Source organism: Mauremys mutica, chromosome 1 (genome assembly GCF_020497125.1).
Source record: "Mauremys mutica isolate MM-2020 ecotype Southern chromosome 1, ASM2049712v1, whole genome shotgun sequence".
Taxonomy (NCBI): Eukaryota; Metazoa; Chordata; order Testudines; family Geoemydidae; genus Mauremys; species Mauremys mutica.
This window is the reverse complement of record NC_059072.1, coordinates 325,357,311-325,384,067: the sequence shown is the minus strand read 5'-3', so window position 1 is coordinate 325,384,067 and position 26,757 is coordinate 325,357,311. Positions and strand designations below refer to the sequence as shown.

At 41.0% G+C, this 26,757-nt stretch overlaps 2 protein-coding genes across 6 annotated transcripts in view; one reads left to right on the top strand and one right to left on the bottom strand.

Annotated features, from left to right (window-relative positions):
- Window positions 1-652: 652 nt before the first annotated feature.
- On the bottom strand, window positions 653-26,548 carry CENPJ (centromere protein J). 4 transcript variants are annotated; one of them, XM_045017996.1, is made up of 16 exons: window positions 26,180-26,548; window positions 24,364-24,518; window positions 21,164-21,287; window positions 20,408-20,555; window positions 17,486-17,591; window positions 15,566-17,204; window positions 11,741-11,873; window positions 9,685-9,850; window positions 7,818-8,060; window positions 7,110-7,209; window positions 5,143-5,243; window positions 3,104-3,205; window positions 1,962-2,102; window positions 1,799-1,883; window positions 1,586-1,706; window positions 653-974 (listed from the first exon to the last, which is right to left on the bottom strand). In XM_045017996.1, the coding sequence occupies exons 1-16, from the start codon at window positions 26,187-26,189 to the stop codon at window positions 782-784; spliced, it is 3,567 nt and encodes a 1,188-aa protein (XP_044873931.1). In that variant the 5' UTR covers window positions 26,190-26,548; the 3' UTR covers window positions 653-781. The 4 variants fall into 4 exon arrangements, with proteins under 4 accessions (XP_044873931.1, XP_044873946.1, XP_044873955.1 ...); XM_045018011.1 differs by lacking the exon at window positions 26,180-26,548 and adding an exon at window positions 26,078-26,131; XM_045018020.1 differs by lacking the exon at window positions 26,180-26,548 and adding an exon at window positions 26,123-26,131.
- Window positions 26,509-26,757, top strand: part of PARP4 (poly(ADP-ribose) polymerase family member 4) — a 105,151-nt gene continuing 104,902 nt past the window's right edge. For both annotated transcript variants that reach the window (XM_045017982.1, XM_045017968.1), the window contains exon 1: window positions 26,509-26,716. In XM_045017982.1, coding sequence (XP_044873917.1) covers window positions 26,715-26,716 — 2 coding nt within the window. In that variant the 5' untranslated portion in view covers window positions 26,509-26,714. The remainder of the gene's footprint in view (window positions 26,717-26,757) is intronic.

The window sequence follows — 26,757 nt, the reverse complement described above, 5'->3', positions numbered from 1 at the left end:
CCCCCTGCACCAAACTTCAAGAGCTTGCACCCCTCACTCCTGTCCCAGGTTTAGCCCATGCACTCTCCATCGTTGAGATTGTCACAAATGAGTGTAACAATCCCTGAAGGATTTTGGATCTATAAACCACACACAACACTAATAGGTAAAACTCATGAAACATCCAGTGGATTCTATGAGATTAGGTGCAGTGAGACCACATGACCCTTGCACCCCAACCCCCTGCCTCAGGCTCAGCTTGGAGCCCCCCTTCCACACACTGAACTTCTTGACCCCAACCCAGTTAAAATGAGTGAGGGTGGGGGAGAACAAGGGACAGAGGGAAGGGGGGAAATGGAGTGAGTGGGGCAGGGCAGATCCTGGGTTGATCTTAAATTCAAAAAGTGATCTTGTGCATAAAGCGGTCACGGCTTTAGGCTAAGGTTTTAATCACTTAAGACTGTAACTCCTGTAGTTGACAACAGCACTTGGTTTCTTTCACCAGCAAGACTTACTGCATCTAGTGCTAAATAATTAGATATGCTACTTGAAAGAGAATTTAGGAAGTAGCTGCTTAACTCACATATGAAAGCAAGCAGATTGAAATTTCTCAAAATAAGCTGTTTTGGCAGACCAAGTGAGAGACAGCTCCTTAATTTCACTATTTTAAAAAATAAATTTATTTTAGACAATCAAACAAAATTATGTACAATATATACATTGGGTAAAGATTTTTAACAAATATACACTTCTACACTTTCGCTAGGTGTGATAGGTGCTTACAAGAGTTTCATAAGTCATGTTATAGTTTCGTGTCCATTATAACATTACCATCCTTGTCCTTAACTCTTACTCTCCCACAGACATATTTTGTTTCCTGGTGTCCATTCGCATACACAGTCTTGACAGTGCCATCTGGATATTCACGTCTCTTGAATTGTGGCGTATGCAGCTCTCTCTGACCATTGTTAAATTCTATAGTTTTGCTTCCATCTCTGTATTAAATAAGTGTATACAATTAAATATAAAATGGAATTTCATTTTAAGGCTGGCCCTGTCAGTCTAACACCATACTAAAAGTTAGTAGGCAGGGGTTTAATTGTGTGTAGAAACTTGGTAAAGATTCTCAGAGAGCATGCACTATTTTTCCAGAACTTTATAGTGGTCAAAAACAAAACTTTCATGTGCTAATGTGCTTTCCTTTTTCAGGGTCTATATTAGTACATGTGATTAAATAAATGAATGCTTAGGCACCTGTCTCTTAAAAGCAGATTACTACATGTACTTTGTGTAAATACATTATTCAGTATAAAATGCTACATTTCTTCTATATATCAGACATGATGTATCAAACATGTTCAAGTGTAAGCTTCTCGAGCTGAATAAGGTTTTAAAAAGTCTTTTCTATTACTAGTGGATTACCACACAGTTATACACATTCATTTTTCATCCTTTCATACAATATATCCATCTTAACTTGAAGACAAGTACTGTATACAGAAAATGAGTATTCAAGGAAGGGTGGATGAACTGCAGTGTGCCAAGAACTCCTTCCCCCGCTCTATTGTGTGGGAACCTGTAGGGTATATTTAAAGTAAAAATTTACCTCTGCACACGAACAATAGTGCCATCAGGAAAAATGCTTTCCTCTCCCCCATCCATAAATAAATTCTTAATAGTTTGGTCAGGAAACGTAATTTCTTTCCTTCCGTCAGGGTAATGCTTTTCTGTAACAATGTGCATATTTTGTTTCAAAATAACTATAGAAAGTTTTTATATAAAAATTAAAGTATACAGATAAAAGGTTCATAGTTTTTACCTATTTGCCCATTTGAGAAATGCAAGACCTCTAACCCATCAGGGTACGTAGTATGAGTTGTCTGGGCATCTGCATAATAGTAAATCTGTACAGAAGAATAGATCATAAGTGTCTAAAAAAATCTGTCCATATAAACTGTTGGGAAGATAATTTGGATACATACCACTCTTTGATCAGGCATAACTTGTTTCACATCCCCATTAAAGAATGTTACAGTTATGGTCTTTCCATCCGAACTCATTTCTTTCCGTGTTCCATTAGGGAAAAATATAAGACGACAGCCATTTTTTAAAACCTTTTCAACCTAAAAGGTAAATTACATAAAAGTGTATGTTCAGCAATAAAACTAGTATAAAGTTTTCAACAATTTCAGTTAAAATTAAATTCTTTGGCCATTTTAGCAGTTTGACAGTTCCAGCTATTGACAGATAAACCAGCATTAGATGAAGAATATTTGTCTGACTTTTGCCCAGAATTTAATACTGAGCGCTTTGAGAGCCAAAGTTTGTTTGCACTTCTCATCCAATCCTGACTTTCCATAACTTTCCAGTGTTTGGTTTGACCCAATAGTAGTAATAAAATGCAGCCAGAGATGCTGTTGTGGAACCAGAAAGCAATACACAGGAATAGCCATTTATGAATTTGTCAGCCACATCCCTGAAACAGGTTTCAGAGTGGTAGCGGTTTCTCTCACACTTTGTCAAACCATTTCTCCAATAAGCAAAGAAAGTAGGTTTTTTCCCCCTTAATTGTATAAATTCTTGTTAAATACATTCTTGGGCCAGATGCCCAATTTATTTTAAATAGAGGTTGGAAATATTATTTGTAATATCACAGCACTCAGGAGCCTCAGTCATGTACACTGTACAGCACCTAACCTAACAGTCAAACGGAATAAAAAGACAGTTTAAGTTCTTTGGGTCAAGGACTAAGTATAAGACAAAAGACTGATGGGGCTGGGGGGGGAAGGGTGTACAAGGAACGAATGAGACCCTCATTTTCCCTTTTTTGCTGGTTTGGTCATTTCCAGTTGGACTCAAGTAAGAAACCACCCTGTGTGTATATATATGGAACAGTTTACAACACACAATTTTTATGAAATGGTGATTTAGGTATTTAGATTTTAACAACATTTATCTTAGACTCTAAATGCCTCACAAATGAAAGGGACACCCACCCAACAGCCCCATATATAAATTGAACAAGAGAGGCACCACAGCCCTAACAAAGATGAGTTCCCCTGGCAGAGTGACTTAATTACCCAGATTTATTCTCTGTAGCCTCTTAAAGGAAATCTGATCCTACCTTTCCATCAGGATAGTTAATTTCTCCCTGTATTTCTTCACTGCCTGTAGACACAAGAGTAGGGGGCTCTAATGGCACACGTGTTTCACTAGGAGACATGTCCTGAAATGAAAATATTTCTCTAGTAAGCAACTGTGACAGAATGCAACCCTGTATTAATATCCTCCACACTATTGTAATAATCACTATACAAATTATGCCCGTTAGGTATCATTTGAAAACTAATAACTCGCTGTCAATATCATCATGATGAAATGTGTGCAATATTACATGTAAAATTGAAATCATGACTGAAGTTTATTTATCAGACAAGTCTGGGGAGGGGATAAACCTGTTTCTCAAAGACAAAGGACAAGCCTCTTGCCCAGGTGTCAATCACCTACAAAATGGCCATTCTTTGGCAAGGAAGGGGGGCTGGAACAAACATCTACATCTTAGCAAACAACAGCATGAAACCTCTTTCACCACAAGACTCCAGCCTCACAGCGGGAATGAACTTCATTTAAGGGTAGCCTTCAGGAAAATGTATTTCAAAGGGGGGCTGACCTATAAAGTGAGGGCATAAAAACACCCTAAGGTATCTCTCCCTGTCCACCTCTCACTCTTTCACCTAAGATGACCAAAGAAACAGCCTTTGGGAGCAAATCCTAGCCTGAGAATTTTGGTCAGCAATGTTACGGGGAACATGGTTCAAGGTGAAATCTTTTACCACAAGTCTAGAGTGTTACGCTTTAGTACTAGGAAGCATTTTATCTTTATTTCTCTTGTAACCATTTCTACTTTAATGCCTTATACTAACATAAAACCTCTCTTTGTAATTAAATAAACTTGTTTTATTCTTTAATCAAAACTACTCCAGTGTTGTCTTTAAACTGAATAGTGTGGGTAACTCCATTTTAAAAAGTAACAAATTGTTGGATATGGATCCCCTTAGAGGGGCAACAAACCTAAAATATCTGAACTGTCCAGGAGAAAGCTGGACAGGGCAGAAAATGTTTTTGGGGGAAATCTGGTACTGGAAGTGTGTTGGGATCACCATGCAAGTGGTAACCCAGGCTCGTGGAAGCTAGAGCATGACTGGACTGCGCTGGCAGGCTGCAGCTATATATAGCCACTTAGGGGGCCAGGTTGGGAGCTTACAGCACCAAAGCAAAGCATTGTGAGACACCTCAAGTTGCAAGGCAGGGGGCGACACAGCCCCTCACTGGTCTGGATTGCAACCCAGAATGTGACAGCATTAAATCAGGCTCCATTTTTGTGGGATTTTTCTAGAACATAAAGATAACCCAACTTTTCTATCACTTATGGTAACTTTTTTTAAGCAGCCAAACTTGAGGGATTTTTGTGGCTGTGAGAAGGTAGCTCATGAAAGCAAGGAGGCACCAAGAGAATCATCAACCCAAAGCACCTAGAGAAAAGGTTTGATATAGCTTATTGGATAACGACAAATCCACACAAGATCTGTTAGGTTTTGGCAATCAGCTTTTGCCTAGATTATAATGAGCTCCATTTTACCAACAAATTCCAATCTGGTTCTTAACTTAAAAGATCAGTAACAACAGATTCCAAGGCAAAAAAATCATTATTCAAGTTTCATATACTTCTAGCAAATGCTACATACAATAATTCATAAAGATGTATTATGTCTCAACTACCTGAATTCTTACAAAATTCACTGTTTTCTTCAGGTAGGAGATAAACATCCTTTTTTTCTGCAAACATTTATTAAAATTTGGTAAATTTTGTAAGATATTTTGCTTAGCTGCAATTGAACATCTCCATCACCAAACATCTCCCCCTGCTGTAACCAAAAAAAAAAAAAAAAGGGTTCCAAATACTAGATGCAAGTGTAATTTTCTGTACAGGTATTCTGCATTACCAGAGAGTAGTTTAATATTGTAGTCATTACTAAATCTTGTCAAGTGTTCTTATGGCAGTTTCACAAATCACTTTTCAGGCTGCACATTTGTGTAATGCAGATAACTATTCTATTATTTGGAATCAAGTCAAAATAGACAACATTCTGGTATAGGACTTACTATCATAAAAGTCCTAGAAGAAGCTTCTAGTGTTGTCACGGTCTTGTCAAAGTTATTCCCATCACTAACAGGTGCTGATTTAGGTCTTCTAGAAGGCTTTCCTGTTCAAATATAAAACAATAAAAATTGTTCATTTTACATCATCTCAGCAGCCAAGAAGCAGTTTGGGTGTTATAAGCAAATGTAATGATCAGAATGATAGATAAACTATACTGGATATCTGCATACCTCATGTGCAGTATTAACTTGAAAGCAGTATCTTCAGCTACTCAAGAAGAATATGCAGTTAAGTGTATTACCTCAGCTATATTATTTGCTTGCTATAGTAGCAAAGAGCTACAATAAAGTCATAACAATAAAATGCGCTATCTGTATTATATTTTATGTATAGATTCAAATTATAAGAAAGAGCTTTGGAAAGGTGCCTAACTCATTTATTAATTATATAAGAGAATTAAATAACAGCAGAGATAATCATGCCAATAGGAACTCAGCCAGCAAAACAGACTCCTTTCTACCCATTTTGATTTATAGGCAGCTCATCCTTGTCCTTTTCCAAAATAACCCTATAGTGTGTGGTCCTTGCAGCATTCTTGGAAGATTTGGAACAAGTGAGAGGAACAATTTCCAGCATCTCGAAACCCTTACAGAGAACAGAAAATGTCCTTCCAGCTACCCACTCTTATGAGGGATATCCAGCTTAGGCACTTTTGCAGACTGTAGCTGTGGCAACATAGGACCAAAAGAAAGGCGATCTCTCAGGTACATCAGTCTCAAGACAGACAGGGCTTTATAGGTCATAAGCCAAGACTTTAAACTGCACCCAAAGACCAACAAATACCCAGTGAAGATCCTAGAATCATACATTCCCGCCAAAATGCTTCACTCAGTGAGCCACACCATTCTGTACCAGCTTCATTCTTTGAATGATTTTAAAGATCTAACCCCATGTAGAGTGCATAGCTATGTGTTTGTTAAGACTATTGCAAACAGCAGCAAGGTTCACATCTGAAAGACTGCAACCTCCTAGCCAGACGCAGATGTAAAAAACAAAAAAACAACCTGTTCTACTGTTGTAATGAGAGTCAAACAGCAGCTGGGATCTAAAAAAAAAAAATCACTCCTAAAAAGCAAATCTTAGTAACTAATGGTGGACGTATTCCCTCAAATCAAAGGGACCAATTATGTCCAGCTCCTTCCCTACCACCTCTACCTTCACTTCATTCTGACCTAGATTGAGCAGCCAACTCATGGTCATCCATGGCCCAATCTTAATTAGAAGCCGTCTGAGTCGCATCATCCAAGTTGAAAATGAGAGATTTACATTTTGGTGTCATCAGCATATTGAAAACACACTATGCTTTCTTACTAACCCGCCTAATGGCCCCATATATATGTTGAACAGGAGTTGGTGACAGAATGGCACCCTGCAACTTCCCCCACTTCAGATGTCTTCAGAAATTGCTTTCAACTACCTCTTTTGTTTTCTCTCTGAGAAATCACAATCACACCACTGAAGAGCAGTCCTGTGCACTGCCACTAGAGTCTGTAGGCACGAGAACACTACCTTGCAATCACGGTATCCAAGGCAGCGATTGATCTAATACTGCTAGCACAGATACCTGATCTTCATCCATTGCCAGGAGATCATTGACCAATGCAGTCTCTGGGCCATACCCAGTTCTGTACCCAGAGTGGGAAGGAGATCAGGGACACATCCACATACTGAGAGATGTATCCACAACTTTCTCCACAATCTTATCCAAGACACTATTTATTATTTATCAGAGCATTAAGTCTGACTATTAAACTTTCACATGCATTATACTTTTGGACTATTTAATACATGGATTGCCTGAGGAAAAGAGAGATATTACCAATTGCCAGTTGCTGCAAACAAACATTAAAACTGGCAAATTTTATTTTAAAGAGTTAATAGGATTCTCCTATTGAATAAATGTTTATACCTTTTACTTGTGAATAACCTTTCCCATTCATCTTGCTACTCTTTTCTATTTGAGGAACTGGAGACAGAAACTGGCTTTTTTGAAATCTAGTTGGTGGACTCTGAAAATACATAATCAAGAATTTATTTAGTTCAAGAATGATTTATTCAGCAATGTTATTACAGTGCAATAGCACTCATCAACACAGACCACTTGTCCATAATTTTTATTGCAATGACTGTTAATTATACACTTTTAAAGTATATTGTGGAGCGAATAAAGACTGAGCTTCTCTTTCCTCTGCTTCCTCACCATGCACAATCCCAAAATTTTACCTTGGTGCAGTTCACCAGGGATATGTGTACTCCTTCTTACATTAGTTTAAGTTTTAGTAGCCTAACTATGAAATCATTCAGTGAAGACTGGCTGGTTTCACTGGCTAATCTTTAGAGTGCAAAGGCACCAAAGTCAGTTGCACCTGATTTCCCCACTGAACTCCAAAATAATTCAGTTAGAGAGCAGGATCCTGGAGAGCATGGTACCTGCATACAGTGAAGATCCAGGTTTATAGGGATAGCAGAAGTCAACAGCAGTGTACTGTCTTACAACACCAATACACCCCTGTTAAATTAAATGAAACATCCAACTGGTCTCTTCTGAGTACCAATTGGAAAAATATATATCTCTGCAAAAATCAGTTTAAAATACCTCAGAACAAGTACAACTTACTATAGACTCTGCTCTCTTCAAATTCATTCCAGAACTTTCAGCTTTCCTGTTGCTTTCAGTAGCTTCTGCTTTCTTCCAAACTTCTAGACGAAATCTTTCCATGATTTTGATCTCTTCCCTTAACTCTGTGTTCTCCTTTGTTAAGGTTTCTATCTGGTTTCTAAGGCGACCGTGAGTAGTTGACCATTTTGCTTCTCTTCGCTTTAAGTCTTCCTGCAAGTCTGCAAGCTGCTGTTTTAAAGCCTTAGAAAAATAAGTATCAACTGTTTGTAGGGGGATACAAGCCAGCCATTTTCTGCTGTATTAAAACACAGACTTGAGAAAATAGTAATCTTTCATTAGCAGTGACAGCACAGAAGACAAGTGACCCAAAACAAGTGAAATCTTCTGTGTGTGAAGGGCAGGAAGTGTGTTTTGTTTTCTAAAAACAGGAGTTACTTTGTATTAACTTACCTGATCTCTCTCCCAATCAGGCAGCGAGCTTCGTCCCTACTCAGGCCCCTTTACACCAAATGAAAATGTCAAGGGCCTCTAAAAGCCCCTGTTCTGGCAGAGGAAGGATTACCCTGGAGTCCTTCACAAACCTGGCCTCAAGGGCATACTGAAGATGGAGCTGCAGCACTACAGAGATTCTGGGCAGCCTGCAATATTTTAGACAGGTCCCTCTCCCAGGGCTGCCTAAGTTATGTGGGTGGCCTCTCCAGCCTCCAGAGCAGCCCAAGATAGGGAAAGTGCTAAGGAGGCTTAAAAGCCAACTTAGCTCACCTTCTCCCTGGGCTGAAAGTTCTGTGCGCAGTGTAATGCAGAATCTCAACCTAGCTCCGAGGGAAGGAAAAGGACTTTCTTCATAGTGTTACAGATTTTTTTTTTTTAAATTAAGAAGGACAAAAATACAAAGCAGCAACTTAAGTTTCCCCATCTGTAAAATAAGGATACCGATACCACCTTTGTAAAGCAGTTTGAGATCTACTGATGAAAAATGCTATATAATAACTAGGTATCATTATTATACAGAGACGTCTGGCTAGAAAAAAAAAATCACATTTTCTATTCCTCTTTTCCTCCTCAAACAAGCTCACAGGAGATCAGGAATTAGGTCATTTGAATTAAATAATTGCCACCTTAGACTGAGTTAACCATATAATAATGGATGATTCAATCACTAACTACAGTAAGATATTAAAAAGGAAATCCAAAATTCTAAAAGATAAAGGGAAAGATATCTATGAGATACCAAGATTACAATAAACTGCATTATTCACCCCTAGTAGTGACTAACAAGTCTTATCTTTTTCAAAGGGATAGGATTAAACATGATGGAAATGAGAAGACGTGTTTATGCATCAGACACATTATAATCAACATCTATTATGAGATAAAACTCTGCTTAGAACGCAACAATTATGGACAGAATGATGCTTGATACAGGTTCAATTTTGCATTCAATTCACTACAGTGAATGAATTTGTTTGCAACATACTTATTACAGTAATATTTTGAAACTTGATTTAGGTTTATTGGTCTGATGTCATGTTCTTTGTTAGTGCCATTCTGAACCTTTTTTTTGTTATGGGAGTCTGACAGAAGGACAATAGTTCTTCAGTAGTGTTTTGTTTTTTAAAGAAAAATGATACTTGTGTGACGCCTGTGATTTTCAGCGTGGGAACTACTGATGGATGCCAGGTACCTTGATCTAGTTTGAGAATATATATATATATATATATATATATATATATATATATATATATATATATTCTCTCTTATCAAACCCCTTCAAATTAACAGAATCTACGAATTCCAAATTGCACAACTGTGAAAAGCTGAAGTTTCACTGTGAAGATCAGAACAATCTTTAGATTTTTCTTACCCGAATTTCATCACGCTCCTTTTTATCTGGCATCGCTCTAGCTGCTGTGGAATATTTTTCAAAAACTTTACGGTCTTTTTGGAGTTTTCTCATTTCTTCTTTTTTAACTTCTTCTATCTGAGCCAATTCTTTTGTTTTCTGCTGTTCAAAGTCTGCTATTTCTTTCCTGAAATTACACAAAGTAGCTTATTGTTCTGGAATAGAACAACTTCAAGTTTGGAGTATTTATTTAGAATTTTATTTCTCAGTAATTCAGAATAATATCTCCTGTTCCCAGAAAGACTTTCCATTGTAAATAAATTACACACACTATATATTTAGTCAGAAGGGTCTTCTCACTGCCACTGCTGAAGTCTTAAGAATCATCTCTTTGCAGTTCCCACTAACAAGAATCCCCTCCATATTTACTGTTGCTTTGACTGACAATTGGACAGGACCTTTTTTCAGAGACCGCAAATAACGTTCCTTAATTGGCAAAAGGGATCACTGTCATCCAACATAAGGCATTCCCCTCTCCTTCCTCCGTCCCTAACTCTATCCCTTTTCCAGCCTACAAGTGCCCAGGAAGGTTTTTCCAGGAACAAACATCTGATCAAAAAGACAGCATCAGAGTCGCATTTTAGCAAGACACCAGGTAAAAGCACCAAGCTCTGGAAAATCAATCTTATTCTATTTTTTTTTAAAAGATTGACTCATTTAAAACACTCTATAAACTATATAAAAATAATCTCCCAACCATATGAGCTTTCATACTGAACAAGTTGGGTATAGCTTTTTTTAAATCATGTTTTGATCATTTTCTAGAGTAGCAACTTGAGTGATTAATTATACAGTGTAGGCTATTTATTGCATGTTATACATTTAAACTACCTATAGTACCAAACATTTTTTTTGCCTAAATCTACACTCTTATATTCTAAGAGATGTCAATTACTTACCTGTATACTAAATATATCAGGGGTGGCCAAACGGTGGCTCACCAGCCACAGGTGACTCTTTTACAGTTAAAGTGTGGCTCGCGGAGCCCCTCCATTCTCCACCTACCAGACTGGAAGCAGGTGGAGCTTGGGGCTTCTGCCCAGTGGGAAGGGAGTCTAGGGGCTGTAGCCCTGCAGGAGGCACCTGCCGAGGCTCAGGACTTCAGCACCTTCTTCCTGAAGCCCCACGCACTGGCAGGCGCCACTCATGGGGCTGAAGCCCCAAACCTCACCACCCTGCGGCAGGGCTGACGCCCCGAGCACCCTGCACTCAGACTTCTGAAGATTATCATATGCGGCTCCGAGGATCAGTAAGTTTGGCCACCCTTGAAATAGATCTCTGTAATATTTACCACTACCCAATACTGGTGTGCTTACCTGCCGATTTGCTCATTTGCCTATCAATAGCTCTAACTCAGAGGTGGGCAAACTACGGCCCGCGGGACGCTCCTGGCCTGGGAGGCTACCTCACAGCCCCTCCCATGCTGTCCTGTCCCCCCTCACAGCGTCAGCTTGCTCCACCACCGGCGCAATGCTCTGGGCAGTGGGGCTGCGAGCTTCTGGGGCAGCGCAGCTGCAGAGCGCGGCCTGACCCGGTGCTCTGTGCTGCGCGGTAGCAACGGCGTGGCTAGCTCCAGCTGGGTGACGCAGCTGTAGTGCTGCCAGCCACCAGTGCTCCAGGCAGCATGGTAAGAGGGCAGGGAGCGGAGGGGGTGCATAGAGGGCAGGGGAGTTCGGGGGGGGTGAATAGGGGTCAGGGCAGTCAGAGGGCAGGGAACAGGGGGGTTGAATGGGAGCAGGGATCTTGGGGGGAAGTCAGGAATGAGAGAAGGGGTTGGATGGGCAGCAGGTGTTCCGGGGTGGTCATCAGGGAACGGGGGGGGTTGGATGGGGCAGGAGTCCCGGAGGGTGGGGGGGGGCCAGGCCATGACCCCCTCCCTAACCGGCCCTCCATACAATTTCCGAAACCCAATGTGGCCCTCAGGCCAAATAGTTTGCCCGCCCCTGCTCTAATTAAACAGTTAAGGAGATGTATTTACTAAGCAAATAAAATACGCTGAAATACATTGAAAAATTACCTGAGATTTTCTAAGGAGCTCTCTCGTTCTTCACGGAGTTTTGTTAGAGATGCATTTTCAGATCTGAATCTTTCAATTTCTGTTTCCAATTCAACAAGCTTCTCTCTTAGTACCCGGGATCGAACAATGTCTCCTATCAGGGAACAGGCATACCCAAGTTAAGAGACATTCATAGAGTGTTGAAGTATACACTAAATTGTCAGCTATAAATGATCATCAGTTGATCTTACTCTGAGGCATAACTAGTCTCCAAATAATACAGTAGGTGATAAATAAGTCAGTCCTTATCAAAGCAATCTGTGCTGCTTGTTCATCTCAGGTTTTGAAATATTTGTTGTACAGGCACAACAGGGTATGCAAGAAATACAAATTTAAATCTGAATTAGTCTTCAAAATAGAGTAATTCCCATTGAAGTTATGATCAGGGTTCATACGAGGGGGGGAGGGCGAGAAGAGCACAGAGGGGAGGTGGTCGGGCTCTTCAAAGCTGTGCCCACGAAATAAACTCTGCCCATGCATGTCGGCAAAATAAGATCAACTTCAAAGTATTTTATGCAGATATTCAAAGTGATTGTTCATACTCTCTGGGTTCGGTGAGCTTGGCTCAACCTCAGTAGGTACATCTACCCAGCAAAGAGCAGCAAGCCCCCAGCCCAGGTTGACAGACTCTGGCATGCTCTAGGTCTCTTAATTAAAAAAAAAAAAAAAAAGCGGTATAGACAGCTCTTCAAAGTAGCAGCTTGGGCCCTGAAGCCTACCCCTTCATCCCTTGGCTTCAGAGCCCGAGCTGCTACTTCGAAGAGCTGTCTACACTGCTATTTAAAAAATAGTACTAGTATGAGCCCTGCAAGCTTAAGTCTATTTATCCAGGCTGAGAGTCTTGCTGCTGTGAGCTTTGTAGATGTAAGTAAGGCTCAAAAACACCCATGGACTCTGTTAGGCTCTTCTTGATTGGAAGATTTGTTTTGTTTTTTTTAAATGGTGGTATCACCTAACCACTTTTCACTTGGGGCACCAAAGTGAAATGGTCCTCAAAGTTTCTTGTGGAGATCTATGATCCTTCATCTCCTTTCTTACATGAGGAATGAAACAGTTAATATTGATGTTTAAATCATTGTCATTGGGTATCTGAATAAACCCCTTCCCAAAATTAACGAGACAGTTCTCTCTGCATTGGTTACTCTGACATTTTTTTAAAAATTTCTTCTCAACCATAACACTAGAGGCTTTAATTAAAAAGAGCAAGCAAGCAGATTCTGGATAACAAGACAAATCTGAATCCATATCCTGTTTATGGTATAAAATTATTTTGCCAGATATTAAATGATCAGCAATGTGCTTTTTGTATTTTAGTACCTATCTAGTATTTTTCCAGTAAGGGTTTGTTAGAATTGCTGAATTTATTCAGGTAGTTAAGAGAAGGCAGATGTGGATACGGATTGACAACAATGGGGGGAAGGTGGCATTACATTTGACAATGTAACAAAGTTGTTTCTAAATCATCTACATACACAGATGTAGTGCTGAGTCCATCCTTCCAGGCCCAATAGCCTAGGAAACCGAACAACCCAGGATCTGAACTCTTAACATATAGGCTGCAGTGGATTTTGCTACCACTAAACGATTGGCAAAGTCCAGGTCTCCACAAAAAAAACAAACACCACAATAACAAACAATGTTCCCTAACATTTTTGCATTAGAACAATCAGCTTGTGTACTTCAAAAGAATCCTACTGACCAGCAAATCTAACAATTATTAAAATTAGGTTGCTGAAAAGGATGATGAAAAACTATCAAAGGAAATGTAGCTACAATCCTAAAGACTGACTCTCTAGTAGGAAGAAGAATTGTGCTCTGAAGATTGTTACGAAGCGGCCAATGGGAGCTGCGGGGGCGGTGCCTGCAGGCAAAGGCAGCACACAGAGCTGCCTGGCCATGCCTCCACCTACAGCTGAGCAAGGAGGATGTCACTACTTCCAGGGAACCCCCCAGGTAAGCACCGCCCAGGGCCCACTTCACCCCATCCCACGCCCACTCTGCCCCCTCCCACCACCCAAACTCTGCTGCTGCGGGGGGGGAGGGAGGAGTCATGTAGGGAGCCCCCCAGCCCCGCCATCCCCCCAGCACCTGCGGGGGCCCCAGGCTGCACGCCACTGCCTGCCCCCCTCCCCAGCACCAGCAAGGGTCTCCCCCTCCAACAGGGGTCCCAAGCCATGCACCGCCACCTGTCTCCCTCCCCAGCTCTCAGGCTATCCTCCCCCACACACCTCCGGGGCCACTGGGCAGCCCCCCCCCGTTTTAGTCACAAGTATTTTTAGGAAAAGTCATGGACAGGTCACGGGCTGTGAATTTTTGTTTACTGCCCATGACCTGTCTATGACTTTTACTAAAAATACCTGTGACTAAAACATAGCCTTAATTATGAACTAAATAGAGCTGGTTGAAAATTTTCTAACAAATCAGAGTTTTGTCAGACAACACCAGTTTGTTGAACCCAAAATGTCTCGTGAAACCAGGTCAGATTCAACAAACTTTTGTCAAGTCACTAGTAGGGTTCTGATGGAACCCAGGTTCCCACAGTCCACAGTTGAAGAGCAGCCCTATCACACCAGGGCTTCCAGCCTCCCTGTTGTAGAGCTAGAAGCTCAAAGAACTGGGAGCCTGGAATCCCTGGGCTTAGGGCTTCCAGGATCCATGGCTCCCAGGCAACCCCATCTGGATGGACATACCTGGGCTAGAGACCCCAATGATTCCAGACTCTCAGACCACTTGACTCTCTGCTGCCCAATTCCCAAGCGGCCAGCCCTGGGAGACGGAGTCCCCGGAAGCCCTAGAGCTGACTGACTTCTGAGGTTATTGGCAGTCATGAAAATGAAAAGAGTGTCAAATTTCAGTCAGCAGCTTCCAGACCCAGGGAGTGTCTTTTGTTTTGGAAATACCAAGGGTTGGTGTTCCCCCAAAAATTCAGGATTTCCAGTTCGAGAAATTTTGAAAAAATTGGTTCTATTCTGATTAGGAACAAAACCAAATTTTAAAGTAGCAAAATTTCTTGCAAACCAGAAATCTCAAATTTCAGCCCACTCTAGAACAAAAGTTCTAAGGGCCTGATTCTCCTCTTAATTACACTAGTTTGACAACGGGGGGGGAGAATACCTCAGTGGTTTGAGCAGTGGCCTGCTAAACCCAGGGTTGTGAGTTCAATCCTTGAAGGGGCCATTTAGGGATCTGGGGCAAAAAATCTGTCTGGGGATTGGTCCTGCTTTGAGCAGGGGGGTTGGACTAGATGACTTCCTGAGGTCCTTTCTAACCCTGATTCTTAAAAAACCACTATAATTTCAGATTTCACTGGACATTATTTGCAGCAGTATAAATGAATGGAGAATCAGACTCTAAATATTGATATTTGGCATTAATCCCTTTCAGTAACTTCAATTAATAAAATCTACAAATAAAGTGATCTGAGCATCTAGTTTAAAAAAAAAAAACTTTTGAAATCATGTCACTGGCCACTTAAACATTTTTTCTAATGCTATTGAAAGAGCACTACACAGATACCAAATTTATATCTACATCGAAGGCATAAAAATGCATCACGGATATCTGCAGATTTGCATGGCTCTAGCTATTGCTCGTTGCTGATACAGCAACAGTTCAACACAAGTTTTTGACAGCACACACTAAATTTGCATGACTGGTAATTAACAGAAACTGCAAGACAACACCAGTATTTTTTTCATTCCTCTCCATTATTTTGATTGCATGTTTTAAGAACACCTAGTGCTCAGTCTACAGTGAAGTCTGTGTGTTTATATATTATTCTCTTACCTCCTGGTTCTTCTTGTCCCACATTTGATTTGGTTTCATGCCTTGCATGACAGTCTGGCTTCTGTTTAGGTTTCAGTGAAGGAAAGAGTTTCATCATGAGGTCTGATGTGGGAGGTGTACTTGCATCACCACCTGTGTCACACTGTTTGGGCAAATCATCTCCCTTCTTTATTGAAGCAACCTTCCTCTTTATTGTTTTATCTGGCGCAGCCATTTCACTTTTATTGTAATAGTCAGTTTGTGGAGGTATTTTAATGGTATCATTTTGGGGTACTTCATGGTGAATTTCATTTTCTTGAAGGTCAGTCCATGTTCTTTCATCATCAAACTCAACCTTATCCCTATTTGTACATGAAACACTTCTTTGAGACTCAGACACTTTGCTATTACTCTGATTTGGTAGCAAACTGGATTCATCACTACTATAATCTTTGTCTGATAAGTCAAGATCAACATCCCTACTTTTGCTTTCTTTGCTGAGGTCTTTGACAGGTCCTGTGCAATCACAGAATGCTGGATTATCTTCTCTGATGCTCAAAATGAACTTTTTAGCATCTTCATTTGCTAAACATTTTAAGGTGGTCTCAAGTTCTTCCTCAGACTTTGTAGTAATGACACTGCTTCCAACATCCTTATCTTCATTTACATTCCATTCAGTGCTTTTTAAAGTTGGAGATGCTGCAGTGGAAGAAGTCTGAAATATTTTACTATCTGTTTTATTGAATTGGTCCCTTAGTCTAACAGATGCCCTCAAATCCAAGACTGTATGTGTAACTGCCCTGTCATTTTTATTTCCTTGTAAGATAATTTCTGCTTCTTTATTTTTGTTATTTATAATATCTAGTGTATTCATCTGCTGCTGCTGCATTGCTTTGACAGGGGTAGAAGACATTCTACGGCCTTTTGAAATTTGCTGATCTCGATCCAGGAACCTTTGTACAAATGAGGAATTACTCGAGAAAGATACTTCATCAGCAGCCTGTTCTAGAAACAAAAATTCATCTAATTCTATGTTCTCTTTTTCCTTTTCTTTTTCCCAGTTTTCCAACTTATTCTGGAATGAAAGTTCAAAAGAAAGTTCTGGATCTTTTACAGGGTGACTTGTAGAACATTTGGAAAGAGAAAAAGTTTTGGTAAATTCTGTGGACAGCTGAGGCTTTTCTGTATCTGAAAAATTGTCAGTTGGCCTAGCAAACTCCATTATGTTTTCTTTATTTTCAAATTTGCAGTTGATTTCTGATCTGAAAGAATCTCTGAACTGCCCATCAAGATTCTTCTCAGTCTGCAGTCTCACTGTTGGTGGTGATATATTTTTTCCAATATGATTCTTGAGTACTATGGCCTTCTGAACAGGGAAGACAGAATCATTTGTTTTAGCTGCTCGGTTACATTTTTTAAAGGGCACAACAAAATTCTCAGAAACCTGTTCCTTGCTTAAAGGTGCAGTTTTCCGCTGTATTTGTGGTCTGTCCACTTTAACAACATTTCTTTCCTCCAAAGTACTTTGCTGAGTCATCAGTTTGCTTTCTTTATACTTAGTTACTTTAGATTTGGCATTAGCGAACCTAGTTAAGCCTTCTCCCCGTTTCAGAAAGGGTCGTTTTGTCAGTAGTTTCTGAAAGGTTGACCTTCCTACTTCCTTAAAAAAAACAAAAATAAAAAACACACCTTCCATTATATATTTACACACTTATCTAAATAAGACTTACTAATATATAAAGTTACACCGTACCTGTCCCACTATAGTTTTAAGGAAGGTCAGAATCTTAAAAATAGAATAATTGTTTTTAAGAACTTGAATATTGCATATATAAAGTTGTAAGCTCTTCAGAGCAGGGACCTGTCTTCTCACATGTTTGTAAAGTTTCTAGTACATTTTGGGAAAGTATATAAATAACTGTAGTGTTTATAATAATTAACCTGTTGCTCCTCTTTTTGCTTCAGGCGCTGGTCTTCTAATCGTATCTGTTCTTCAAGGAATTCTTCAAATGTCTGTTTCCTCTCCTGAATCCCAGCTTTAATAGGCCTAGTATAATTTTTTTTAAAGTTACAAACTGCAATGTTAAAGTTAAACCTTTGTTTGACAATGCAATTAAAAATGTAATTTATCATACAACATATGAAAATTATATAAGCAGGTAAGGAATTAAAAAGTTCTTTAGTCATTTACGTATCCGGTGGCAAAGCTAAGGCTATTTAATTTAAATAATATGCTAGATTACCACTGATTCTCAAAGGCAAGCACAATGATATTACAGTAGAACCTCAGAGTTACGGACACCTCAGGAATGGAGGTTCTTAACTCTGAATAAAATGTAGCTCCAGCAGTTCATGCTCCGGGCCAGTTTCTAGAGGCAGCTACTTTACCGGGTAAGCCTGTCCCCATTTCAACTGGGATTGGGAGGGAGATGTGAGGGGTGGTGGTGGTGGTGATGAAAACAGAGCATACCCCCTCTCAGCCGGGGGAGAGGGTGAAAACAGCACCCAGGGCTTATAGGAAAGCAGTGCAGACCCCAGTGCGGCTTCTGCCCAGCTGCCTTGGGCTGGAAGCAGAGGTTCACAGCTTTGCCTGCAAATCTCAGCGTCTTCACTTCCTAGCAGTAGGTTGGTGTCCTGCATGTGGGGTTAGGGGTGGGGACAGGCAGCCCAGATGGCCCTACCTTTAAGATGCAATGCACAGTACAGTACAGTATTTGCTTCTTTTTTTTTTTGTCTCTGCTGCTTCCTAATTGGTTACTTCTGGTTTCACATGATGTTCGGTTGACCGATCAGTCCGTAACTCTGGTGTTCATATCGTTGAGGTTCTACTGTACTTTATCACGTTTGTTTTAAGTAACTAAGAAAGGCACGTGTGACGCATGGCTAGAAAGGGTTAAACATCCTGCAAAATAAATAACCCATAGAAGACATGTGGGGAGATAATTTGTGGTTTTGTGTATTTACATATGTATGAGTAGGGTGGACAATGTAATCAACAGTCCCTGTCTATGCTGTACTCTGATAATTCAGAGGTCAAAAGAACATCCTATCATGTAAATTAATTGTAAACATGGGATATCTCAGTATTCATCTCTCTTTGAAATGTACTGCGAATGGTGGAGGAAAAAGCAAAGCCTTATGTTAATTCATATAGCTAAGTACCCGTGATGGACCTCCTTCAAAGTCATCCTAATGACCTTTTATTCCCTGAGGAATTCCAACTTGTCAAAAGACATGAAATTGTATAAAAGATCCTTGGGTCCTGATTCGGTCATCTCAGATCTGCTTAGACTTCATCAGGGGAAGTTTGAGTTGCAAGACTGAGGTCCCAGTTATGCTGGTACGCACTGAATATGAGATTTGGAGATTGGACTGTGACCTACGAACTGAATTCTAAAGGAACTCTTTGCAACTACAAAGCTCACCATCTCTTCTGTGAATCTGAACCTCAATGACTTGAACTCATGTATGTATATTGATATTTTAAACCATACTCTTTTGTTTTTTAATAAATTTTAGTTTAGTTAATAAGAATTGGCTGTAGCATGTATTTGGGTAAGATCTGAAACATTCATTAACCTGGGAGGTAATGTGTCCGATCCTTTGGGATTGGTAGAACCTTTTCTTTTATATAATGAAATAAGATTTTCAGAAATTTTCATCATATTTGACATGGGTACCTGGATGGAGGCCTGAGGCTGCATCACTTTAAGGGAACTGTGTTGTTTGGACTTCTGAGTAACCAGTGAGGTAATAAAGAAGCTGTTTTATGCCGGCTTGGTAAATCTAGGTATTCCAATATCCACCAGCTTTCTGGGGATTGTCTGCCCCATTTTTTGAGTTCACCCTAACTGAGTGACCACAGATTGCTCCCCAGTAGGGCCCTGGTCTCAGCACATCTAAATCTTGCTGCTTCTTCTTACCCTCGATGTCAAAGATCTTATCCTTCCACTATGCCAAACTCTTATACAGGCCCTGGTCAAGTTCCAAATGCCTACGCTGCTATAAACACCCATGGCTGGCCCATGTCAGCTGACTCAAGCTCATGGGGCTCAGGCCGCAGGGCTATAAAATTTCAGTGTAGATGTGCAAGGGTGGGGAGGGGTCCCAGATCCCGGGTGACAACCTGAGCCCAGACATCTACACTGCAATTTTATAGCCCCGCAAGCTATAGTCAACTGACATAGGCCAACTGCTGTTGTTAAGGTCATCTTCCTAGCCTGTCACTCTGACTACATCACCCCTCCTCTTTCACTTCAAACACAGACTTCCTGTCCATGCTTTCAAGGACATGCACAATTTAGCCCTGTTCTATTTAACCGTATGTTCATTTTGGTTTCACTTCATCAGTAATGCCAGTCTTTACCACCCATTAGTCCATTTTACACCCCCTTCCCTGCCCCCCCACACAAGAGAGAGACTCCCTATCAAAATGTATAAAGCCATCACCTTATCCTCTTCCACATCTCTCCTTCAGACTCACCTCTGCCATGATGCTTACAGAAAAAGGCCATCTGATAATGGCTATGCCAGAGAAAGTTGTGATTACTGCTACTGGATTGACTCACTACAACTACAGTTGTGCACACAGTAAAGCTATGCCAAAACATGATTTTGGTTTACCATTACCTTATCCCTACACGTTTATTTCATCCACCTGTTATGCCACACTATAATAATTTAGGGGCAAGGACTTCTTTTGCCATATCTCTGTATAATGCCTATCACAATGAGGGCCCACTTGGTTTAAAATTTAATAGTTGTATTTGAGTAGTATCTAGAAGCCCCAACCATTTTCAATCAGGTCTTAGAACTTGGTCAAAAAAGATTGGATAAAACTATTACTTATAAGCTTATATTTACCTTTCCTCTACGTTAGCTGCTTGTAAGCATTTTCTTCCATTGGGACTTTCAGACAAATCTATATTTCTTGAACATAAATGATCAGCATCACTGTCTTCATCTCCAACAGACTTTTCCATCTTTTGTTTTGGACACCAAGTGCTTTCTCCTATTAAATGATGGATATGTGTCTTTTTTTCTAATGTGAAACCAGTTTTCAGCTTGTACTTTAAAAACCAGGAACAACATTCAGAGGCAATTCACAGATTACAAAGTCAAAAGGGACTATCGTTATTTAGTCTGACCTGGGTAACACAAAGCCATGAGACGTCCCTCAATTAATTCCTGTTTTAACTAGAGTATCTTTTAGAACATCTAATCTTGAATTAAAAATTTCCAGCATTGGAGAATCCACCACAACTCTTGATAGTTGTTCCAATGGATACTTACAGTCATTTAAAAATTATGTTGTCAACCTATCACTATTTTTCTATCTTTTCTATTTAGACTAAGTTCTCCAAGGCAAGGGCCCTATCATGCTATGTGTTTGTACAGCACCAAACACAACAAGAACCCAGTCCTAGTTGAGGTGTTTGGATGCTACCGTAATATGAATGTTGATTAGTAGTTTTTAAAATATTTTAAATATTTTACCTGGGACTAATCCAGTAGTTTTGTGATTTTGCGTGAAACAGTACTCAGCATTTTAAATAGAATATTAAAATTAAAGTGTTCCATTTCCTTAAGGTATACTGTATGCTTTACTTCTCCACTTACTAGGGAGTCCTTGATGGCCAGATACCAGGAAAAGTAGTTTCTTTTGCTCTTCCATAAGCCTTTGAAGTTGTTCCATCTGTTGCTTCTTCAGCTGTTCTTGTTTCTGCTGTTGTATTTCTTTTAGCTTTATCAAGCATAAAAATCAAGTGTTTGAAGTCAATAGTTTTCTTAGAATCTGAGAATAACTAGCATGAAATGCTTTTTATATTTCTTGCCTGAAGATGCTTTATTATAACAGGTGGCATTTGAACAGGATGTAAACAAGCTACGTTAAAACTAGGCCCTACACTCATTAATAGTACATTTTTAAACAAATTATACTGAAGGTATTTCCTCCAGTGACCAATTCTTTAATAGTTCCACTAGCCTTTAAATGGACCATAGAATCATAGACTATTAGGGTTGGAAGGGACCTCAGGAGGTCATCTAGTCAAACCCCCTGATCAAAGCAGAACCAATCCCCAGACAGATGTTTACCCCAGTTCCCTAAATGGCCCCCACAAGGACTGAACTCACAACTCTGGGTTTAGCAGGCCAATACTCAAACTATTCCTCCCGCCCTTGTAATTTAACCAACTTGTAAATTATATAGAAAACCCCACCTTGAAGACTTTGTGTGACTTTTTTTGAAAAATATCAAGATTTGGCTAATATTTATGTTTGTACTCGTATCTTTTTATTAAGACTTGAAATATCTAATGAAAATAAAATCCTTATCATAGGAATTCATCCTGTTGCTCATTTCTTATTTGAAGTCCTAATATAACATGTGACATCTCAGTTAGTTACAGAGGAAAAGGCTTTGATGCGACAGAGCAAATGAAAAACAAGAAGCACTAAAGAACACTTAGAGTCATAATGCCCCAGTGAGGCAAGGAAGTTTTATACTGATTAAAGTACAGAGGTACTAAGTGACTTAACCATGGGCCCCTAACTGCCACCCTTACATAATAGTGCCTTATTCCACAGGCAATCCCATTGAAAACAAAGATTACTTGCAAAAGAAAAATACTACTCAAACATAAATAGAGGTGACAAATCACACACACACAGTTAGTGGTCAAGTTGAGAACAAATTCCAGGTCCTGACTCCAACTCTTGTATTCTTACCACTAAATTGTACCTCCTCACAAAGTGTTCTATTCTCATGCTGGTGTCTTCATTAAACAAACAGGAAAGTAACCACCTCCAAATCATGTCACAACTCACGCACACATGCAGTCAGAATGGTTTCTAAGGGCTTGGCTACACTTGCGAGTTACAGCGCAATAAAGGAGCCCCGGGCACACTAGCTCACTACCCGTCCACACTGGCAAGGCACGTAGAGTGCTCTGACTCCACGGCTACAGCGCTGCTGGTACTCCACCTTGGCGAGTGGAATAATGTTTGCTGCGCCCCCGCTGGAGCGCTGCAGCACCAGTGTGAACGGGGTGTTGCATTACTGCGCTCTGATTGACCTCCAAAAAGGTCCCATAATCCCCTTAAGTCAAGTGGCCACTCGTCATTATTTTGAACACGCTGTAGGAATGCGGATATGCCCTTTCAAAGCTCCGTTTCTGATAGCTGGCTGCTTATCTGCCCCGGGACAAAGGAATGCTGCTTGCTTTGAGAGAGAAAGAGGGGCGCGGGTCGGGGAGAAAGGTCTGCTGCTGTCTGAACTTACAAGACAGCATGCTGTCAGCCCCACAAAAACCCATTCTCTCTCCCTCCACATACACACAACACACTCCCAGTCACATTCCACCCCATCCTCCCACATTTGAAAAACACGATGCAGCCACTTGCACGCTGGGATAGCTATCAAAATGCACTGCTCTTTGTGGCATTGCAAGAGCTGCTAATGTGGCCACGCCAGTGCGCTTCCAGCTGAGAGCGTAAACACTTGGCAGCGTTTTCCCTGCTGCGGTCTCTGAAGGCTGTTTTAACTCCCAGCGCTCTACAACTGCAAGTGTATCCATGACCTAAATAGATCATCAATGCTTTTAAAGAGTCATGAGGTGCTCTTTAAACCATCAACAATTCCTCTTTAAATATCAACATCAAAATTACATATAGTCTTTGCACCTCATCATTATTCCATATTGGTGATGTATTCATTTACTTATTCATATGTAAAATACTTTTGAAAAAATACAGTTTTGGGGGTGAGTTGTGACATTTTGATCTGGAGTGTCTCATTTTATTTTCAACGTTATCAAAGAGGGCTTTGTTTTCATAATAATCTGACTCCAATACTTTATCTACTTAACCCAAATTAAACAAAAATTATAATCAAATAGCAATTCACATAGCTTCCAAAAGCTGCACATTCCTTTATTCCTCATTCATCTTTAGTGAAGTAGTATTGTACATAAAAAAAAAAAGTGAAGTCTACTCCAGACTCAAAAGATTCATTTTCTGTTCACAAATTTTATCTGGATTACCCACGTCTGGTTTTATAATCTTTTCCCTCATCTAACTTTGACAAACTTAAAAAAAATAAGCTGTTAGTGCATGTCCAAACAAAGCTGTGCACCCAGTATGTGACCACATGTAGGTGATGTATTCAGCTGTATGACTCAATCCTAAGGTCCCTTTGATCCTGCCATGGCATCTACATGAGTGCAGCCCTATGCCCACACAGCGGCAGAGTGTGTCAGTTCAGGACCAGGGTATTGGTTTGGCTTCTTCCTCGCCAGATGCAAAACTACTCAGATGGAGAGAGATTTTTAAAGCCAAATATATTGGTATATAAGTTTTCTAAGGACTAACAGAATATTTTGCTATAGAAGAAATGGATAACAAAACTGAAAACCTTCACTGTGTCTCTTTAGCTTTCATATTTCCAATCACACTTAAGCATAACATTTTAGTATTACAGGTTTTAAAAACTGCATCATTTTCTCTCAACTTCAGTGGGACAGATGATGGAACATTCTAAAATAGCTGAACGAATAAATACACTTTCACTTAAAGCAATTCACTTTCAGAGTGGGACAAGGGTTTGGCCCTCAGTACTGAGTATTATGAAGAGAGCGCTAGATTAATGATCTACTGTGATTTGGAATTCGCTCTTTAAACTAGCATTGTTCTGAAAGCAAGCAATACCTCTTGCCATGTTTAGGTAACTGCAGTCACCTTGCAATTAACAGAAGATGTAATTATAGACTATAACAAGAAATCCTAATGAACGCATGTCAAGGAAAAAAATGTTTTTTTACCTGTTCAAGCTTTTGTAGAAGTGGATCACTGTAATCTGCTTCATTCTGATCATCCACCTCATCACATACAGAGTCAGTTTTAGAGGCTTTCCACAGAGCAGGAGCATCTTTAAGTGTTAACATGGGTTTTTTCTTGACCAACTGAAATGCTGTAACTGGAAAAGTTATTTCAGTTGTATTTAACTGAAGTCCACAATGGCTGCCAGACTCCAAGATTTGTTCTTCATGCATGGAGTCTTCACTTATAGAACTGCTGTTTGAAACATGCAGTATTTTAACTGGGTGACTTATAATGTTTACAGTTCCAGATGACACTCTCTATTGGTTTTCCAAATATGGAAACTAGGATTTAGTATGCCTCCGGAACAGGAAGCATTGGACATCCTGTGTATGATAAAATTTTGTTCATTATTTAAATCTGCAGCAGTGCCCATCTGGAAAAATGTATTTCAATTTAATCTGTTATGCAAGCAGCAGTACAACAGGCAAAGTAACATGTTAGGTTTGGTTATCAACTTTAAAAAATATTTCCAGGTATTGAAAGTTACACGTGAAAAAGAAAAAAAGCTGTTAAATGTACCTACAAATACATAAAAAATTGCTTACACTCCACTCAACATATTTATAAAACTGAATCCTCGTGTATTGTTCCTAGTACAATAGAATCCACTTAAACAACCACTTGCTGAGGAATACACATTATATAAAGCAAAACAGACAATGAAGCTTTTAAATGTAGTATCAATTGCAATCAAGTAAACGAATAACATTCCAAATATGCCAAAAGATGCAGCACATATAAGCAGTGAATCAAGTAACATATTTAGAGTGATGGAGCCCTGAGATTTTTAAATATGGTCCCCAAGAGTGGGAAGAGAAAAAACTCATTGAGGAGCTGCCAAGAAGACCCATTTCCATTCATTTTAAGGCAGTGTTTAAAGTCTATCTAGATATGGTGAATTTTACGGTTTCACTGAAAGTAAAACACTTAAAATCTTGCTCATTTTTTGAAAACACTTCATTCGGGTCCTAGTTTGTGTCTGCTCTTGTTCAAGGTAGGACATATTCTTCAGCCTACACCCTGTTGCAGCTTCTGAATTGCAATCGAATTGCAAACTGTTACAACAACGGAGCAAGACAGGGACGGGCGAGTTCCCACTCGGGCATTCATATCACAACCACAGGGGGCGACAGGGTTCCCCTGTCAAGCCTGGACAATTCCAGCCATTTCCAATGGTTCTAAAGCACACAAAGCAAAAGCCCTTCCCCCCCCCCATGAGAAGTCGATGCTTTTACAAGCTGTCTTTAGATGAACGTACAAGGGAGACCGTCTCCCTCGTGACAAACAGGACTTGGCAGGTGGGACATCACACCACAGATCTGAGGCAGGCGGGCAGCAAGCCCCTCATACACTCAACAGTGCAGCTACTGGGAGGGCAGAACAAACTACAGCGGCATTCGCCCTCATCGCCTGCAGCCTCCCCCTGGACACGGGCCGATGTCCCTCTGCCCCACACGTCACGGGGACCCAACGCCTGCCCCGCCTCACCATCACCCCCGTGGATACTGGAGTGGGCACAACAGCCTCCCCCCGCCAGGAACCTCGCCCCTCCCTCGGCCACCGGAGGGGGAGGGGGCGCGAAGCAGCCCCTCCCAGGAGGGGACCGCAACAGCTGCTGCCCCCGCCCAACACCTCACCCGCGGCCCTGCGCACCGAGGCAGTTACTCCGCGCGACTCCCACCCAAGCAGCTTCCTTACGCGCTACACGACAGCAGCTCCTCAGCCCAGCGCCCCCCGCCAGCTCCCTTTACAAACCTGCCGCCATCGTGCCGCCTCCCAGCGCCACAGGCTGGACAATGCCGGGCCCGGGGCATTGTGGGAGTTGTAGTCCCAACTCGACGATTTCCTCTCCGGGCTGCGAGGGAGGCTTCGGCGTTCGAACTACAGCTCCCGACAGCCTCGGCCAGCCGCCGGGACGTTATTGGGCTTCAATGGTAAATCTCGAGCTCCCCGCCCCCACCTTCCCCAGCCTGTGGCGGTTAGAGGGCGGGGCTGAATCCTCAGTCACCGCCTCCTCCCCTGGCTGTGGCTGGCGGAGCTCCCCGCCGCTTTCCCCTTCGGGCACTCGCTGCGCACCCCACAGGGCGACCGCTCCCTGCCTCCCAGGTTGGCGAGGTGACCACGAGCGATGTTGAGTCTCTGGCTTTTAGGGGCCGAGGGTTTCTCAGGGCTGCTGCCCGTGCCGCCGCCGCCAGCCTTGTTAAACAGCGTCACGTATCATCATAAACGGAGGCATGGGCCTGCCAGGGTGGACTAGGAGGCGTTAGAGTCGTGTTGGGGATTCCCTTGAATGTGGGTGCGTGTTTGTTTAATAACAAGTCTTTGCCACTGGT